General features: G+C 53.4%; 1 protein-coding gene across 2 annotated transcripts in view; it reads left to right on the top strand.

Moving 5' to 3' along the window:
* Positions 1–341: 341 nt before the first annotated feature.
* JAG1 (jagged canonical Notch ligand 1) overlaps positions 342–20,100 on the top strand; it is a 35,607-nt gene continuing 15,848 nt past the window's right edge. For both annotated transcript variants that reach the window (XR_014073721.1, XM_081559101.1), the window contains exons 1-5: positions 342–920; positions 1,348–1,653; positions 10,257–10,308; positions 15,390–15,644; positions 17,274–17,334. Coding sequence is in view for 1 of the 2 variants with exons in the window: in XM_081559101.1 (XP_081415227.1) it covers positions 840–920; positions 1,348–1,653; positions 10,257–10,308; positions 15,390–15,644; positions 17,274–17,334 (755 nt within the window). In the remaining variant the exon portion in view is untranslated. The remainder of the gene's footprint in view (positions 921–1,347; positions 1,654–10,256; positions 10,309–15,389; positions 15,645–17,273; positions 17,335–20,100) is intronic.

Raw genomic sequence — 20,100 nt, forward strand, 5'->3', positions numbered from 1 at the left:
GAAGGCGGAAGCCGCCCCGCTCCGACCGCTCCGCAGCGCCGCGGTGCCTACACCCCGACGAGCAGCCCGAGGCTCCCTGCCCGGAGCGCCCGAGGGGGCGGTCTGCGCGGGGTCCGCGCGCCCCCGAGCAATGGAGCCTTCACGTCTCCCCGCGCTCCGCCCGCTCCCGCCGGGCCCGAACGCCCGCAGATGGGGTCTGCCCCGGCCCCGAAACACCCGCGCCGCCCCGCGCTCCGCCGAGCCCCGGGGCCCTTCCCTGTCCGCCCCCCGCCAGCACCGGGGGCGTGGCGCGGGCGGGCACGCCCCTCATGAATATGAACGAGCGCATGCGCCGGCCCCGCGCGCTGGGTAGAGGTGGCCAGCCCGGGCCGCGGCTCCCAGACCGGCTCCCTGAGTCCCTCTCCGAGAGCCGGGCGGGCGGGCACACGTCATTGTGCTACCTGCGGCTCGCGAGCTGGGCTCCGGCTTTTTTTTTCCTCCCCTCCCTCCCTCCTCTTCAAGCAGCTGATCTGAAAGGGAATAAAAGACTGCGCATAATCATAATAATAAAAGAAGGGGAGCTCGAGAGAAGGAAAGAAAGCCAGGAGGTGGAAGAGGAGGGGGAGCGCCTCAAAGAAGCCATCAGAATAATAAAAGGAGGCCGGGCTCTTTGCCTTCTGGAACGGGCCGCTCTTGAAAGGGCTTTTGAAAAGTGGTGTTGTTTTCCAGTCGTGCATGCTCCAATCGGCGGAGTATATTAGAGCCGGGACGCGGCGGCCGCAGCGGCAGCGGCGACGGCAGCACCCGCGCGAGCAGCACCGGCGGCGGCGTCCCGAGAGCCCGCGGCGCGCGGCGCAGCGATGCGGTCCCCACGGACGCGCGGCCGGCCCGGGCGCCCCCTGAGCCTCCTGCTCGCCCTGCTCTGCGCCCTGCGAGCCAAGGTAGGAGCCCGCCGGGCCTCCCTCCCCGGTCCGCCCTCTCCTTCCCCTCGCGGCGCTCCTGGATTCCTGCGGTTGAGCGTCTGGAGCGGGCTTCAGAGCCCTAGGGCGCCGGCTCCCGCCTGGGCCCCTGAGCCCGATAGGCTGCACCTGGACCGGGGGGACCCCGGGCTCCCCAATGTACCCTCCAGGCTAGGCAGAACGCGCGTTCGCGCCGCTCCTGTTCCCAGGGGACCGTTGTGTCGGATTGTTCCCACACTCGAGCCTCTTAAGCCCGGGAATCTCGTTGAGTCCTTGCGCCCAGTTTTGCAAAATGAGTTTCACTTGGCGCCAAGGGCTCGTTGGGGAGGGCGGGGAGGGAGTCGCCGCTTCCACCCTTGAAGAAAACAACTTTCCCCTGCTCTGACCTCTCTCCCTCCCTCGCCGGCAGGTGTGCGGGGCCTCTGGGCAGTTCGAGCTGGAGATCCTGTCCATGGAGAACCCGAACGGGGAGCTTCAGAACGGGAACTGCTGCGGCGGCTCCCGGAACCCGGGGGACCGCAAGTGCTCCCGCGACGAGTGTAACACGTACTTCAAAGTGTGCCTCAAGGAGTACCAGTCGCGCGTCACGGCCGGGGGGCCGTGCAGCTTCGGCTCGGGGTCCACGCCTGTCCTCGGGGGCAACACCTTCGACCTCAAGGCCAGTCGCGGCGACGGACGCAACCGCATCGTGCTGCCTTTTAGCTTCGCCTGGCCGGTGAGTGGCGGCCGCGTCGGGGGTCAGACCCGCGGGCCGAGCTCTGCTTTCTCTTGCGAGAGGAGAGGGATTTAAAGGGCCTTGGCTGGAAGCTCGGCGCTGGCCAGGGACGTCGATGGAGGGCGAGGGGCGGGGGGTGCGGTGGGTGGTCAGGGAGCCGGGGCTGTGTGATGGATCTTGGCAGGCCCCAGCCCGGATGCTTTTTGCTCCGCGCAAAAAAAAAAAGAGGAAAGTAGGGCTCGAGAGGGTATTGTGGGGCAAGGCTCCCAGGAGGGCCGGTTGAAACTTGCAACTTGGAGGCCCTAGAGTAACCGCCCGAGCCAGGAGGTCATTATGGATGATCTTTGCTCAACCAATTAAACCTGATGCGCTGTGGAAGGCGACTGGGCACAATTCTGGCCTCAGAACGCCGTCCAATTGGCACCCTCCCGTTTCCCGTGAGCAGCCCGGAGGGCGGGCGTGTCCTTCCTGGAGGGTGTGGGGAGCCTGCTTCCCGCTGCTTCCCGGGAGATTTCGGTGCTTGCGGGGGCGCGCTCCGGACCGGGTTAGGGCCCGGGGGGCCGGCGTCGCGGGCGGGCCCGGCTTTCGCCCGCGTTGCGGGCCCGGGAGCCTCCGCCCCCTGCCGTTCCCTTCCTGCTCTCGCCCCCGCGCGGCGTAGCTCTTGTGGCCTCACTTCCAGCGGTTCCCGGGCTCTGGAACAGCTGTGTTTGCAAACTTCCCCGGGAAGGGCGGGGGTGCGCCCTCGTCCGGCAGGCGCGCGGCCCCCGTGAACTTTGGGGGACGCGCAGAAGCCATGAACGGGCGGCCTGCCTAAGGCAGGCCCTGCGGGAGCAAGTATAGAGACCCCCGGCTCCAGAGCCGCTCCAGGCCCGGGCCCCGCCGTTAGACCCAGCCGCGAGGCCCCAGCAACATCCCGAGCTGGGTGGAAGGAGATGAGCGCGGTCGCAGCAGGAAGGGGGGCGGGGGGGACGTGTGGGTGCCCTCTGCCCCACTCCTGCCGCCCGGGAGGCGTGATTCGCTGCCAGGACTGGGGCTCGCCGGCCCTGCGCCGGGAGGGCGGGCGGGGAGAGGGGGCGCTTGGTGCCCCGCTGGGTCCTCTCCGCCACGTGCTCGGACGGGGCGCACTCTGCCGCCTCCTACGCGGGCTGGGGCTGGGATACTGCCCGCGGGAGTCGGGGAGGGAGCTGGCCTCGGAGTGTGTGGGAAGCCCCGGCGGCTCTCGAGGCCCGCGCTGACTGGAGCTGGCTCTACAAAGTGCCCTCTGCCTGGCTGAGATAAGACAGTTATCAGAAACGCCATTAAAAGGGGCTTATAAAACCCTGTGGTTTGTGGGCTTCTCTGAGAACGGAGGACTGAGCCTGTTGCGGGATTTCATTTTTACAAAGAGTGTTTATCTTGTTTGTTAATCCCCTATTAGGGAGAACTCTAAGCTAAAGAGGTTGGCCACGTTTTAATCTGGCTGGACCTAAGTTTACTGTGAGGACCGGCGGCCCTCGCCCTTGACCGTGTGTTTGGAGTTAGGGGGAAGGGACCCGCAGGTGGCTCCACCGCCGTCAGGATCAGTGTGGAGCCCCTCGCTTTTCACAAGACCATAAAAGGAATCTTATTAGTGATGTGGGAAAGCTGCAGGGCTGGCTGAGGCTCCTCGTGGGGAGCAGGGTCAGAGAACCAGCTGGGATGAGCCCTGGGAGTCTTGCTCCACAGGCTGGCTGGGGAGGCTGACCCAGAAGGTGTGTCTGTCTCCTTTTGACATTTGGCAGAGAGCCCTAGATGGGAACGAGCGGAAGCGGTGTATGAGGGCAGGGAGACGATTGATTCGCTGGTGCTCTTCTGTGGTTTCCAGGCCCCACGGGTCACCAACCATGAAATAGACTCTTGGCTTTTCTCGAATGGGGAAGACAGCTGGGGCTGCACTGCGAGTGTGGTTCTTTTGAAGCTGGGCCAAATGCCTGTGTCCCTCATAAACACGTCCCCACCCCATCACCCCCAGAAGGGCTGCTGTGCGATGTAAGCCTGACTTCCCACGGGAGTGTGGACTTGGGGTGTGCCATGTTGTTTGCTCCATTGTGACTGGAGAAACCCTAACGTCTGTAACGTGCAAGAATGATTGCAGCGTGAATGTTAACTGAAGTGAAAGCACTTAGGTAGCTGGATAAGTATTGAAGTAGATTGCACAGCTTCATTTCAGCTTGCCAATTAAATATTAATGAGTGTGTCTATTTAAAGCTGCTATCTTGAGTAGGTAATAGCTGAATTGGGTACAGAATTTAAGGAGGATATGATTTAAAAAATGAACACACACGTTGAACTTCCAGGCCCCTAAGCTTCTAACCCTTAGGCAGCCACAGTTACCATCCGCAAGGGTCCTCCCAGGTTTGCTGAAAGTGGCAGAGAGGTGGTTCAGATTGCAGAGAAGAAGGTCACTTTAGAAGGTGGTGTAATTCACATCTTTTGTTTGGAATTATGACCCAAATCAAACAACTGCTCATGTTCTGAAATGGGAGAGGAGGAAATGATTCGGTCAGAAGTGAAGTGTAATCCACTGGCCAGTGTCCTTGTGAGAAGCTCTGTGGTGTGGGTCTGCCCTCTAGACAGTATCTGATTATGTCCCACTTGGGGTCTACTGCCCCAGCCTTGTGGTGGTTTTCTTTGTGGCTTCTAATTACCCTAGCAGTGCTGCTAGAAGGTACTTGACTTGAAGCAATGAGCCTGATTTATGATCCTCCAATCAGGGGACCCAGTGATAAGACCACACATTATCAAAGGTAATTGGGCTCAACGAGAAAAGATTGGGGAATAACCATTTAGAAATCACTGAAATGGGTAAGTTGCACTTTCCAAAATTAGTACTAAATCCCAGGAGTGCCTGCTCATTAAAAATACATTAGTGTAATTACCACTATCCAGCCTGAAAAGCTTTTTAGGAACCCCAGTTCGCTCTACTGATGCTTTGCTGGCCCTAGAGTGACGTGAATCTGGAGAAACTTTGTCAGAAGCAGTTTAGGTACCTCACCTCTCAGCCTCTTATTTAAATGCCATTGACACTGGGTAAATCAGATGCTACAAGGTTAGTTACAGACTGCAACTGACATGCCTTTGCCTTTTATGCTGTGCTTCCCAGTCCCTGGGGCTTCCCTTGTAAAGAATTCCCTGGTAAAGAATCGGCCTGCAATGCCCGAGACCTGGATTCGATCCCTGGGTTGGAAAGATTCCCTGAAGAAGGGAAAGGCTACCCACTCCAGTATTCTGGCCTGGAGAACTCCATGGACTGTATCTTCCATGGGGTCGCAAAGAGTTGGACACAACTGAGCGACTCTCACTTTCCAGGTCCCTGGGGCTCCACACATGGGTAACCACGTGGAGGGTTGGGGTTCTCATTGGAACTGGCCCCTTTCTGCAGTCAGAATGTGCCACCCACGTGATCAGCGTGCGTGCACACAAACAGCTCACGTGCGTACATGCTCATAGCAAGGGACTTTCTGTGTGTGGGGAAAACACCCTTTGCCCTAAAACACCTCCCTCATACTAAAGCGATGAAATGATATGTCTGCATTGCAAAACCTGGCTGGGGAGAAAATTGAGCTGTGCTCACTTGGTGCTATGGGTCTGCAGAATGGCTGCTCCCCACGTGGACTCCTTGTGCAGGGTACTAGGTTTCTCATAGTTTTTTCCTCTTCCGGGTGTAGCCTCGGTGTGTTCTTCTCCTTGTTTTCTTGTTTCTTAGCAACTTATTCAAATCTCCAGTGCTTACATGAATTTGCAACCCACCAACTCCACACCCATCATTCTACAGGGACTTCAAATATTTCTCAAGACTGGTAGAGCTTTTGGCACGCAGGCACTTAGGGAAGTTGGATGGGTGAGGAGGGGCAACAGCCCGTTACACAGCACACAGCCTCCTGGAAAACCAGCCATCTGAACGCTGTCTAAAATCTGTATAGCAAACAGTTGTAACGGACCTTTTGGATGGAAGGCATGTGAAAAGTTTAGCATGGAGGAAAAATGTTATTCATGAAAAAACAAAGCCAAGGCAACAAAGAGTCTTCATGTTCTGATCTGAAAACAGGAATGCAGAGGCCTGGGCTGGATTTGGAGCAGCCACTGGCCCATTGTAGGAGAGCCAGAACCTGGTTCTAGTGCCAAGCGTTCAAGATTAGTTACCGTGTAAGAATGCATAATCTCTGGACAGCCATACAATTAGCATAGAAATCCGTAAAGACAAATATTCCTGAGAATTCTCCTTGGTAAACTTCTAGAGACATGTTTCTACCCTCTCTGCCGGTGTGAGGTTCCAAGCTGCTCCAGTCTTTAAATACATTAAAAAAAAAAAAGTTAGACCCAAACACATCTAACCTAGTTTTCAACTTTAGGAAGATGTTTGTATTAGTACACATGGAAAGAGATGATTCTTGGGTTTTCTAGAGGAAAAAGGAGTATGGTAGGGGAGGTGGAGTAGGCTTCTGGGTTCGGAAATGTTCTGCTTCTATCTTGGCTCCGTTGGCGGGGGGTGGGGAGTTGAGGCAGGTTGCTGAGGGGGTGAGTGCCTGTGTTGTGACTCCCATACTGGTCTCGGATCCCTCCCCTGTGGCCCTTGATTTTATGGCACCAGTGACATTTGTCTCTGGTGCAGTGTGTGTGCAGGGAGGCAGTTCCATAGCGTGGGTCCCAGTGGTTAAAAGTGGTCCATAAATAGTCAGACGTCCAGGGCCCTCTACCAGCGCAGCCCAGTTTCTATGCACTTTTGGTAAATGAGTAGAAAGGCATCTTGTTCAGGCTTGCTCTGTGTGAACCGGACGGTTGTGCTTGGCTGGCTTCTCGGTATTCTATCTATTAACCTCGCCACCCTTTTGTAACTGGTGCATTTAATTATCAGTGGGATGCTTTTCAAACAGGTAGGGGTAATGATGGGAAAGGGGGTGGGGGCATCTCATTGAGAGTCTCCAATCTGGATACGAGCTTTGGGGCCTCGCTTGGTGAGTCTTTGAGGTGGGGTTTCGTGAGAAAATCACCCTTTGTAACCAGATCAGACTCTATTGAAATGTCAAGCCCTGCAGACTAAATTGCTTTCTATGACTGAGGTTTCAGCTGGGCCACCATGGGGTGGCTGTCCCTGCTCCATGCCTCACTTTGCCCAAACCCTGCCACACACAAGAGCCGTCGGGGTGAGCACGTGTGTGCCCACACATGGCATTTCCGGAGCCTTTATGTAATATGTTTGTGCCTGGAATATATTCTACTCCGGCCACCCAGACGCAGGCAGGACAATAGTGTGGCCGAATTGACTGAAATGAGGATTACAGGGAATAATGCGCTACCTCACAAATAATGCAGATACAGGGCCAGCCACAGGACGTGACCGTCGAGTCAGCAGAGCTCAGGGCCCCAGCCTGATCAGGGTGATGGCTGCGTACAATGGCCCCATGGGCACGCTGGGCGCTCCCAGGGTGCGCTCCCCACCGCCCGCCGCGGGGCCTCTGGACGCTGCACGTGTGCCGTTTGTATGGTGGGCTCTTTGTGTCCATCAGCTTGGCAGGAGGGGAAACGGCCACTTCTCAGGGCTTGGTTTGGCTGCCACTGTTGCCAGGAAAAGGAAGCTCCCAGCTGTCAGCACAATTACCTTTGTTTCTCACATCCCCCCTTCTTAATGTGGCAATTAAGTGCTCACCACTCTGCCAGGTGCCAAGGTAACCCCTGCAGGTGGGATGGGTGCAGAACACAGGCCTCCCGCAGCCCAGGTGCCAGGGGCAGGGGCAGGGGCAGGCACAGGGGTGCTTTGAGGCCAGGACTCTCCTCGAGGTAGAATCCCCAGGGCATCCTCTCCAAAGGGCCTTCTGAAAACTGACCATTGCTCCTTCCTGCTGCGAGCACTGGAGGCCCAATTCCCGGTGGCCAGGTTCCCTGGAGCTGGGAAGGGGCAGAGCCGTTCACTCTGTGAGCCCAAACTGAAGGTCTGATCCTGCCCATCCCTCCTGCTCTGCCCACTGGCTGTTTTTCTGGAAAAAAAGGAAAAATAGATGAATGCCAGGTAGCTTTATATAAGAATCCTAATCTCATAGCTTGAAACCAAGAAAAATCCAGGGGTCTGCAGTTTCTTTTGTGTTTCTTTGGGGGGTGGGGGTTAATAAGTTGGAACACCTGCCAGTCATCTGACTTGCCCCCCATGCTATGCTATGAGGAGGGCCCTGGGACTCGGCCTCCGTTGGGGTTAGGTTGGCAGTGGCCACTTGGGTGTGATGTGATTGTAGCGGAATGCCAATTTGGGACCTGGTACCTGGCCTTGACAACATAAGGTGCGCATGTGTGGTCTGGATCCTGGAGTCTGGCGGTACCTTCTGGGATGCACAGAGGTCAAGCGTGGGCCTGGGAAAAATTAAAGTTCCCTAGCAACTAATAATCATTGCCAAATTATCTCGATTGCTGATCTATAGTGTGGGGATGGAGTGGGAGGTGAGAGTGCCTCCTAATAGGGGCCTCGGAGAGGATTCTTTACTCTGAAGATTGCGTGGGGAGGAGTCCTCCTGCCCCAGGAAGTGAGTCCTAGAACCTTGGTCCCTCCGCTGAAACCTGGGAGTGAGACGGCCCAAGCCCGCCGCTTGAGTTTTCTCCACGGCCTTGCTGCCAGCGCTGCAGCCCCCAGCCCACCTCTGTCTCCTAGGAGGCACTTCGTGGGAAGACTCAGATGCGGCCCCTCCTTCCCCTCGAGGCGGGGCATGTAGGTCAGCGGCTTCTGAGGTCTCCCAGTTCTGGGAGGATGAGTCTGGGAGACAGCCTGGCCTCCCAGGACCTGGTGTGAGAAGCAAGGCCGCCCTCTCCCTTGAGCTTTAAGCAGTCACTGCTGTCACGCCAGCTTGATCCCCTGACGCCCTTCCTTTCATGGGGCTCGTGGGCATGACGTGTTTAGTGCTTGTGCAAGTCTGCTAGAACTCCGGGTGTTGTGCGTTTAATCAGAGGGTAAATTGCAGCAATATGAGCAAGTGGAGAAGGTGGGTCCTGTTGTGACCTGTGAGTAAAAGGCTTCGTTATCCAGAATCAGCCCCACAACCAGCCTCGTGTGGACCTGGCTCTCATCTCATGTCTGTAGAGAAACTTCAGTTCTTGCTGTTCTCAGAGAAGGGTCCTGTAATTTGTAGGAAATCATAGGAAACACAGAGGCAGTAAATACGGTGTAGCTTTCGCTAATAAAATATCAACAATGACAGCAATGAATTTGGACCTCTGGCTGGTCACAGGAGAGGCCTGGGTATATGCCCCGGCTTGCCTGGTTCTGCTTGCTTTTCAGAGCATTTTCCCACAGTTATCAGTGAACGAAATGGAATCCTACTCTGCTTTGAGTATGAAACATATTTCGGCTGAATTCCAAGGCAGGGTCTATCACAAGATATTTTTATATTTAAAGACCTGCTGGGTCGCTGTGTGAGCAGTAAGCTTGCCTTGAGTTATGAATGAAGCTCCTTTTTTTTTTTTTTAATTTCTTCCTTCCCCCTTCTGTTTTTGCCTTCACCTTGTGGTTACCTTCTTGTGGCGTAGTATTATTTGATTGATATACGCTGCTCTTCCCAACGTACTGGTGTTGGACAGTGAAAGGCAGGGATGCGTAAAAACGTTCACGTGCCCTTCTTCCCCATCCCACCCCCTCCTGGATATATTTCCCATCACGAAGACAGCAGAAGCTTTCTTGAAAGCCTGGTGTTTTGTGAGACTGACCTCATCCTAAGTTACAAATGAAGATTTGAGTAAAAGTGAGAATTTGCTAATGGCTTGAATTTGGGGGGGGGGGGGTGGAATTCTGAGATAAGCTGAAAGATAAAAGGTGCCTTCAGTAGAATGGCTGGCATCCCGCCAGTGTCCAGGGAATTTGTTTAGTAAGTGGACTCTGATTATTCCTGGAATGTTAGATCTTATAGATAAGTTTATCAATAAATATAACCCGTGGAGTGCAGCTCTTTCTTCCTTTTATACTTCTTTCCTATCGTCTACCAGTCACCCCACCCCGGCACTGTGCACCCCTAAGTTAGATTACTGCCTTTGTCTTCAGAGTATCTTTGCACCTACCCACCCCTCCTGCTTCCTAGAGTCACCTGATACTTGTGGGAGCCGAGATGGTCTCACACAGACAGGGCTTTCAAAGGGGCTCTGAAAAGGAAAAGGGGCCCCGTGGGGACCTCCTCAGCAAGGCGCAGAGTGAAACAGCAATCCGCAGCCCTCCTCACTGGGTGAGCACCCCCACTTCCCAGCCCAGATACCTGGGTAGGTTAGCTGAGAGTCGGTTCTTTGTGCAGCTTCCTCAGGCATCAGGCTAAGAGGCTGGAAAGTCTGGGGAAACCACGCGCCGGGAGGTGGCATTTCCTGGTCGGGGCTTGGGGCTGCCTGTGTGTGGACGGCAGAGAGCGCTGTGTCCTTTGTCCACTTGGGGTGGGCGCTGGGGGTGGGGTGGGGAGCTGGTCTGGATCTAAACACCCAGGAACTCACTTCATGGCAAAGACGGGTCCCGTTTTGGCGGCACGGTTTTGTTTGGCAGAGCATGCAGGCAGGCCGAGAAAGCCTGACCTTTGCGAGCTGACCCTGGTTTCTGAATACTGAGCTGTTGTTTATCTGTGTTTCAGAGGTCCTACACTTTGTTTGTGGAGGCGTGGGATTCCAGCAATGACACTGTCCGTAAGTATCAAACCACAGGCTGAACCTGTGAGTCTGGAAGCAGGCCTGTCAGAGTGCCTCTGTACCCACCCACCCCCACTCTGAACCTCTCTATGCAGTCTTTTTCCATCCTTTCCCCTAGAATTTTCCCTTGGAATATTAAGTGGCCAGGACAGATTGCTAGTTAACTCAGCCCCTGAATACAGGCCTTAGATTATCTTTAGGATAGAGATCTTAATGGTTTTACAACTCTAAAACCTTGTAGAATGTGAAAGGATCAAAGTAGTGACTTTTAAAAAGTCCATTTAAATTTTAAGTGAGCATTTAATCTCTCATCGGAAAGATAAAGCCCCAGAGGTGGCTCTGGGCTCGAAAGACTGACCTCGAATTTCACTCAGTGGGCAGGTGAGCCCTGAGCCGTCTGTGTTTCCCACACTGGGCATGACAGTCCTTTCGTTGAAGCTGGTTCCAGTGCCTCGCAGCCACCACACTGGCCTTGTCCCCTTCTGAAAGCTGACCCTGTTCTCAGCACGGGCTGCCCTCTGGGGGCGGGCGGGCGGGCACAGGGGCTAGGGGAGCCCTAGAGGACGCGAGTGGGGATGGCAGCCTCCTGGCTAGAACAGGGCCTTTGCTCTTGAATTGTACCTTCAAAATACGTCTCCCCTCCCTGGCTGATTCTGCCAGTTCCCCTTTTGCCAGCAGGATATGGGTGGTTGTCATGGGGAAACTTGATTCACGCTGAAATCTGAGTCTGCACAAGAGGAGGGGCTCATCAGCCTGCTGTCTCTGACCTTTCCCTCTGCGGGTCTCATCCTCTGACCCTGACCCTTGGTGTGTTTGCTGCTGGTGACATTTCCCTCTCTTCTCGCCTTAGTTTTTCTTCCTGACTCTGGGGTTGGTGAACACCCAGGCGGGGCACCATAGGGCCTGCCCGTCTCACTGGGCCACCTGGGCCCACCTGGGTGCTGCTGAGCCCATTACCAGAGGCTCCAGGTCACCCCCCTCCCTTTGGCATCTGAGTCGAGATCTGTCGTCCCCGAGCGATGCCCCGTCCCGCTGTGCTAGGGGAGGGGTGTCGGTGCCCAGCCTGGGTTGCTGCTGGTGTCAGTCAGGGTTGTGGGCACCTATTTGTTCTCTGTTCCCCCCCCTGCCACACGTGTTGGGGGCTCGGTGAGCGTTATGTCACAGTGACCTGCTTGCAGCGGTCACTAAGCATTGGGGTGATGGGGGCCAGCAGGAATAGGTTCCTCAGATATCTTGGTGTCGATGTTGACACAGGCTGGTGGGTTGAGCATCCTTGAGGTTCCCGCTGGCTCCTGGTGAGAGGTGGATCAGGATACCTGTTGGGGTGTGCAGGGAGCCCCGAGCATCTGCAGGGCCCTTCCGAGGCCTCCCATCAACCCACAGGCTAGGGGGCTCTTCCCCCCGAAGCGGGGGCCCACCCAGAGCTGCCCACGTTGTCTGCTCCATTTTGGGGGTTCTGGAGCCTCTCGTCCCTTGCTGGGAGGTAAAACCATGGAAGGGCACCGAAACATTGGAGTGGGGATAAAGGGCTTTCAGACCTTTACTCCTGAAGTGAAGGGTTGCCTCCAAGTCGTGGGATGTCCCCTGCAGGGCACTGAGGCTCATGTTGAGAACCTGATGAGGAGGGGCTGGGGTTTGCTGGCAGTAGCTTACCCACTTGCCTGTCCAGCCTCCCTTCCGCAATGCTTCCAAGGTATCCTGAATTACAGCATATTCAGGACCCAACGTGTCATCTGCCCTCCCCAAAGCGGAGCTTGCCTAGGGCCCTCGATGGATGGCTGGCACCAGCATTTGAACGCCCAGGAGCATAATTCAGGAGTCTGGATGGCATTCCCTATGTACCTCCCTCTCTTGGCGTCGATGTCTAATCCACCTCCGAGTTCTACAAGTCTCACGTCCAGCACCTCACTAGCATCCTGCTGCAGTCCTGGTCCATGCCACCATCTGCTCGTGCCTGAACTCCTATAGTGACAGCTGAATTAGTGGACCTCTATCTGCCCTGGTCCACTTCTGGCGCTTTCTGCATTCTCCTGCCATCTTCATCTTTTCAAAGTGTAACGTTTGAGTGTCACCTTTCTAAGAGCCATTTGGCAGCTTCCTTGGGACAGATATCTGTGTGGCCCCAAAGCCCCTGGCACTGCCCGGCTTTGTCTTCCTGCCTGCTCCATCTCACTTGCCTCACTGTCATCCGTCACAGCCATATGATCATACCCCACCAGTCACCTTTCTGTCTCAAAAGCACCACATTCTCTCCTGCCTCAAGGCCTTTGCACGTCCTGGTCCCTTTCCCTGGAGTATTTTGATTTTTACTCCGTTCACCCTCTATGCCTCCCAAGGGGACTGTCCTCCATGAGGGCAGAAACTGACGATGTGTAGTAACCCAAATGGAGTTGGCTGCTCCTTAAGGACCAAACAAGGCTTCAGATTTAGAGGCAGAGCCCTGAGCTTTGGAACTGAGAATTCCTTCTCTCGGCAGCTCTGCAGCGAACCGTCAGGAGCAGAGCCCGGCCCACGCGAAGCCCAGGAGATACACATGTGTTAGAAAGTATTGTCTTAGGCTGGCCTTGCTGTCATCTGCCCTGAAGGTCATCGCTATTTCCTCTCAGGACTGTGCTATCTAAGGGTGCAGGTTTTACTGTTTCCCAGAGCAAATGATTTCTTTTTATCATTCTGATCAGTAGGTATGTAAACACAAGTTGTCATCCTTAGACCAGGTTTTCCTTATGTCTGTCTTGGCCTTCTTGGCCAAGGTTGCCATCTAGGTTTGTGGTTGGCATGGTTCCAGGGTTCTGCTCATACTCTCCTCTCATCCCCTCCTCCTTGGCCTGCAAAACTGTTATGGGTGCTTTGCATTCCATCTTACGCAGTTCACGATTGCAGGAAGGCCTGCTAACATCCCCTTCTACTCTTTTTTATTATTTATTATTATTGTTATTTTTGGCTGTGCTGCAAGGCCTATGGGATCTTAGTTCCCAGACCAGAAATCGAACCAGCGTCCTGTTCATTAGAATGTGGATTCTTAACCACTGGACTGCCAGGGAAGTCCCCCTTCCAGTCTTAAAGCTGGACTGCCAACTGCACTCGCCTAGGAACACTGGTAGTGTCCCGAGCTGATAGGAAGAGTGATTCAGGTGGCAGAAGCATAGAAGAGACAGCCAGCAGACATGCTCTCTGTAACCTGGAAGCGTGTCACAGACACACCAGCCTCCCTCTCAGCCCTTAGGAGGGGTCTATCATGCAGGAGTGAGGTTAGCTGTACAGCCCTGTTCGCCCCACTGAGGATTCTGACGTGATGTCTTCACAACATTTCCCGGAAACAGCATACCAAAGTACTGACTGATGACACAGCAGCCTGTGCCTTTCGGATTACCCTGAACTTCTGTCTGAACTGTGTTGTTACCTGCCTGAGTGGAGAGGAGGCCTTGGAGCCAGGGCCAGTGTGTTTAAGTAATTCCTTTATTAAGATCTCATCATCACATGGTAATAGCTCACTCCACTTTTTAATTGAACCGGCAGAGCAAACACACAGTTAAGGGACATTTTTGTCATTTTTTGGCCTGTGTTTATTTGCAAAACTCAGGAAAGCGTTCTCTGCAAGTGCTTCATGCGTGCTGGGGTGTAGGTCTGCAGGCATGCGGGCTTGTTCAAGGCTTGTCCTGCCCAAAGGTAAGCGCCCAGAGGGTGCGGGCTGGGCGCTGTTTAAGGTGAACTGTGGCCGAGGCCACCCAGGAGGCCCGTGTCCTGGTCACCTGTGGCGTTTGCCCAGCCTTGCAAATGAGCACAGGCCCTGGGCCTAGAAAAACAGGAGTGTGGGTGGGTAAGAATCACAAAGACACTGCAAGCAGGCCCTAACGGTCGCTCCAAGGCCGCCTTGGATTCAACAAGGTGTCCAGGGATGGTGCTGGCAGGTTTAAGAAAATAAACACAGGACCAGGCTGGGTGCTGACTTACCTTTTCACAGCCCCGCTCTGAACTCTGGACACCTGGAGTTTGGAGCTGTTTTTGTATTTGTCTCTTACCCGACTAGATAAGTGACCTCAGGGCAGGGACCACTGCTTCTTCCTGGAGCCACTTCGGCCCCAGGTGAGTCTAGACACTCTTTAAGGAACCTGACTTGGCTGGAAAAAACCCTCAGTCCACCTGTCTGTAAACTGGGGTGAATGATTTTCCCATCTGCCCTCTGGGCAAAGGTGAAAGTTCAAATACATCAAGTTCGTGGTATTGCTGTTGAAACACCAGCTTAAGAGGCAACAAGGTTTTCAACTTAAAAAAAAACACCCAGAATTATTCTTTGGCTTCCAGTGAAGGGTTTGGGAGTAGACATAGCTTTTCTAAAGCAAAATACACAACTTTAAAACCAGAAAAGAAAAGTTACTAACCTTAACCTGGGATAATGAAGTTTCTTGGAGAGGAGCCTTCCATAAGAGAGGGGCCTCTTTCTATTATATATAAAGAACTTTTGCAAACCGGTATTACCAATAGCACAATAGAAGATTTGGTGAAGGAGAGAAACAGGTTTGCAGTCAGGGGAACAGATACACATGGTTTTGTCAAAAGGGTTCTCACCATCACTTAAATATCCATTAAATCAGAAGGTCCAATAACACACAGTGTTGGCACTGCTGTTGGGAAGGTTTCCTCTGCTGGTGGGAGAGCAGAAGGACAGTTTCTGGTGGTTGGAGTTTTCTGGGTGGAAGTGGGTTGTTTACGTGTGTGTCTTTGACCTAGTACTTCTGTTTTTAGAATATTTATTTCTTTTAGAACCACATGCAGGCAAATATGTTCAAGGCTGTTCCTTGTGGCCTTACTTATTAACAAAAAGCCAAAGCAATCTCAATGCACATGTCAGAAGCTAGGTAAATAATTTCACTTTATTTGCAAACAAATACTGGAAGTAAGAGGGTAAATGTATGGTGGGTGCCTCTGGAGAGAGGGGTGAATGGCTCATTTTCTGCCCTTTTGTATTGTTTGAATTTTGTACCAGGGGCATTTGTTATTAAAAACCATCAGAATGATTGGGGGAGACATCTCTAATGTGAAGGTTACTGTGGTTAATCCTTTTTTTTTTTTGCCTCTAGAACCTGACAGCCTCATTGAAAGGGCTTCCTACTCAGGCATGATCAACCCCGGCCGGCAGTGGCAGACGCTGAAGCAGAATGCAGGGGTTGCCCACTTTGAGTATCAGATCCGAGTAACCTGCGATGACTATTACTATGGCTTCGGCTGCAATAAGTTCTGCCGACCCAGAGATGACTTCTTTGGACACTATGCCTGTGATCAGAATGGGAACAAAACGTGCATGGAAGGTTGGATGGGCCCGGAGTGTAACAAAGGTGTGTGGGCGTGCTCGACGGCTATCACCGTGAGGGCCACGATCTCACCCGCCTTCGGTCAGGTGGCCACCTCGGGCTAGGAGACGTGGGCTGTTTTCTAGGCCCCAAACACAAAGCTGCTGTTGGTACCCCCTCCCCCAGGTGCTCTGAGCCTTGCCCACCGACACCTCCAGCGGCTCCATCTCTGGAGCGCTGTCCTGGGCTAAACAGCTGCCTGCCGCCTGACACCCAGTCCCTCCAGCTCGCGGTCTCTGAATGGCTGACATGGGTGTGTGCAGGCCACACCCCCGCGGCCTTGATTCAGGGCTGCAGTCCACACTCCAGAGCTGCTTCTGGGCTCAGGCTGAGGCCAGGCTCCAGCTCATTCCACGTTCCGGCTCAGCCTCTTCCCCTCCTCTGCTTGCTGCCCTCAGCGCCTTCTCTGTGCCCAACCCCGCTTCTCAGGGTCTGTGCTTAAGGCCCCTGACCTCACACAGATGCTGACTGAGATGGGGTTGGTCCAGCCAGTATCTGAGAGCCTGTGAGAAATGACAGCCCCTGGGCTCAAGGTGGCCTCACGGCAGCCTTCACTGGGCATCTTTGGGGGAGAGAGAGAGTGGTGAATTGAATGTACCCACAGTGGGATACACCTCCAGACAGTCCCGTCTACTGTCTCAGCCCCGACTGCTAGAATTCAGGGAGTTAGCACCAGTTCACAGATGTTCACAGAGTTGTCTGTGGGCTTCACCTTTACAGTGCTTCTCATTCAGAGCAAACTGGTGGGTAATTCTAGTTAACCATATAATAGGCCCTTATGAACATTAACACACTCTGCTTAGTTCATATAATTTGGTAAATTTCTTTAAGATAAACTCAAGTTAAAAATGAATTTTTGAACTGTGGCTGAAGGGCAGGGCAAAGAAGAATTTGCTAGTCTCTCGGGCAAAAATGCTTTCTTAAATAATTAGAGACAGGAATTTGAAAAGGTAGCCTTTCTGGGATCCAAATGAAAGGACTGATAAACATATTTTAAATAGTTGGTGTCCTAAAAACCAGTAACAGTTACTTAAAACTATCTGCCTACTATTTTTTAATGTCTGTTCAAAAATTTTTTTCCGAAAAGGAAGCAGAATTGCTTTGTAGGAATACTTTGCAAAAAAAAGAAAAAATGTACCACTAGATCCAGCTGGTGGATTAGCCTGCCAAGTAAGGTCGGCCTGGTTGGCTTTGTGAGCCCCATGGGGTTTTTGAGACACCAGGCTTTTGGTCGGAGGGTTCTAGGAAGGCTGGAGGATGGAGGAAGATGACCGGGGGAGGATTCGGCCTTCTTTTTGTTTTTGGCGAGGGTGGGAGTTGAGGGTGGGAGTAGGGCAGGTATCCTTCAGAGGCACCCCTCCCCCTACCCACTTGCCTGCTTTTTGTCCACAAATAGCGTGGTGTTTGAGGATCTGCTCGAGTGGCCTTGAAGTTTAAAGCTGGATCCGTTCTTGGGACACCTCTCATCTTCCTCTCCTTACAGTGTACTTGAAATGAGATCCCTTAAAACAGTGGATTTTGTTGGACGAGGCCATTCCCATGACTGTGGCCTGCGCGAGACTGGCAGTGTGCTGACGCACCCTTCTGTGTTTTTCTCTTTTATCTTTTTTACAGCTATTTGCCGACAGGGCTGCAGCCCCAAGCATGGGTCTTGCAAACTCCCAGGCGACTGCAGGTAAACAACTCAACTTTTTTTCCCCCCCAATAATTATCTCTTTAATGCAAAAAGAGGACTGACTCTATTGTGAATGTGCCTATCTTTCCCTGGAGGACAAGAAAACTTGACCAAAAAAAAATTCAAATAAGCACATCCGAAGCTTATTAAATTATACCAGCTGTCCAGTGGAATGTACATGCCTCTCTCTTGGAAAAAAAAAAACTTCTGGACATAGTGAGTGACTTCGTGTATTAACGGTTCTGTAAATTGATAACGCGTTGTTATAATCTCCCCCTTCTAGTGCTAATGGACTGGGCTGGTGCTGGGGGCTCTCTCCTCCCCTGCGGCTGGGCTGCTGTGTGCTGTCTCCTGGCCCTCCCCCACTTTTCCCATCGGTGGGGAAAGTGGAGCATTCTTTAGAATGGGATTAGCACGAGCTCCCAGCCCCTTCGCAGGCGGGAGCCGGCGGTGCTGAGAGGTTAATGGCTGGGCTGGAATCTTGTCAGTTGAGCCTGATGAATGTAGACTTTTGCTGCCGACCTTTGAAGTCTGTTCTTTTATGGCCCGGGACAATGCAAGAAGCCAAACCTAGACCTTCCCCCACCGCTTCCCGCTTACAGTTTTTGGAACTTCTTGAAATGTGCATCATGCCCATCTGGGAAAGGCTTCTTTCAGGAAATGCTGTGGGTGTCTGTGGCATTTTGACAGGAGCACCCACTGTACTCCCCTCCCAAATCTGAAGGATTAGCAGATTTAATGTGACATGGGTCCTTCAGACCTGTCGTTTTCGCCCCCAAAGCCACTCCAGTTTGAGCCAAGGGCAGCTTACGAATCCTTAGTCTAGACCAGTGCCTCTCAAAACTGACATTACCTGGGGCTCTTGTGAGTTCACAAATTCTGAGTGGGGGTGGGGGGCCCGACTCTCAGCACTTCCAGCAAGCCTCCAGTGACGCTGCTGTTTGCTGGAGGGACAAACCTCGGTCCTCAGTGTCATTCCCCGAATTAATCAAGGATGTGTGCAAATGCAGCTTCCGGGGTACCACCCTGCACCCAGATCATCCCACTCCCTCGGCTGGGCCCAGAAATCTGCATTTTGACCAGCCCACCTCAGCCACGTGATTTTGTTGCTCAGAAAGTCTAGAGGATGGCCGTGGTCGTCAGCACCTCGGGGTGCTCCCTGCTGCCTCTGCCCGCCACCCACCGGGAGCGCTGGGGCTTGAGGCTGAAGTAGAACTCAGGGCTCTGAAGCCAAACGGAAGGCTGGCCTGAGATCGTCTCTGTCCTTGTACTCCAGAGAGAGGCGGTTATGTTATGTTCCGGGAGGCCGAGGGGGTTTGGGGCGGACCCCGTCAGTGGGGGCAGCTGGCGGCCGTCGGGCGGGAAGCAGGCAGGCCTTGTTCCTGAAGGGTGTTTGCAGGTTCAGAGCAGCCGTGCTGGCAGGCACCCGCCGGGCCTGCATTCGGCTCAGATGAGCATCAGCCAGAGGCTGACGGTGATTTCTGCTCCCGTCATCAGAATAAACAGGCTGCTGCCCGGGGAGGCCCTCCCAGCCAGAACAACAGGCTTTGTCTCCAGAGCTGAGCCCTTCCTCTCTCGAAGTCTCCCTCCCACTCCTGCCTGGACACGCAGGCCCTTACTGACTGAAGGTGTGACTTTCCCACACAGCATTTGCATACTCTCCTGCCCGGCTCCTTCCCCTTCCCTTGAAAGAAAAAACAGAACCTTGGAGGCTGCTGCTCACGTAGCTGGGTGGCCCATGACCTGTAAGCGGCCCTCTGGAAGGTGGCTGACAGGGGTGTGTTTTGTTTTGTTTCTCCACATGAGAAAACCTGCCTGCTTCTCTTGCTCCCCAGTCGACTTGGGTTCCTTTTCCTGGATGTACGGGCTTGCTTTATTGCGAGCCTGCCAATAATATCAAACTTAATTATGAATCATCCTCTGAGGAAAGGCGCTTCAATTTCCCATGAGAACCTTAATCATATATTATTAAACCGGGATAACTTTGTGGATGCCTGTTTTAGGGTCAGTATTTTTATTTGTTTTCTTTTGAAGTCATCCATGGCCTCTTGTGGTTCCTTTTTTATGCTTGGGGACCCAGGTCTCATTAATTAAGAGCTGAGGGCAGGTCCTCAGCTGTCTTTTCTTGCATTTTGTTGAGCAAATTGAAGAGGTGTAGTGAACCCTCATTTGGGAGGGAATAGGGGAAAGACAGTGACAATAATGCTATTTCCAAATCAACTCCCTCTTAATATCTACCTTCTAGGCTGAGAGTATCAAAAGCATCATCCTGAGCTCCCACCAACTTGAGGGTCCACTTTTAAAGAAATTGCTACCAAAGGATTGACTTTGTTCTTATTTTACTCCATTAAATAGTCATTTGTCATTTAGACTGAAGTTTCATTTCAGATAAACCGGAATCCTGTGTCTGATTTTTAAACCGCACATCCTGGTGCTTCTCTGTACTGGGGCGTGGATGGCTTGCTTTTAGAAGTTAGGAAGTGGTTAGTCAGAATTCTCAGGGGCTGTTGACTCGCGGCCATGGGTGATTAGCTATTAGCTGGATCCCTATAATTTTCCCATGACGAGGGTTTTTAGCCTGCCTTCAGCTCTCTGGAAGCAGAAAGCCTTTGCATCTTGGGGTGCTTGTTTTCCCAAGTGCAGCTGAGTGGGAAGGGGGAGACGGTTCTGACACGGCTTTCGTGGGCCCCATCGTGGAAATACTCACCTGTCGCTGTCCCTTGCTCACCCCACCTTCATTCTGCCATGGGGCCCCCCTCCCCTCTG

The sequence above is a fragment of the Giraffa tippelskirchi genome, chromosome 13, assembly GCF_054371585.1.
Source record: "Giraffa tippelskirchi isolate mGirTip1 chromosome 13, T2T-mGirTip1v1.2.pri, whole genome shotgun sequence".
NCBI lineage: Eukaryota > Metazoa > Chordata > Mammalia > Artiodactyla > Giraffidae > Giraffa > Giraffa tippelskirchi.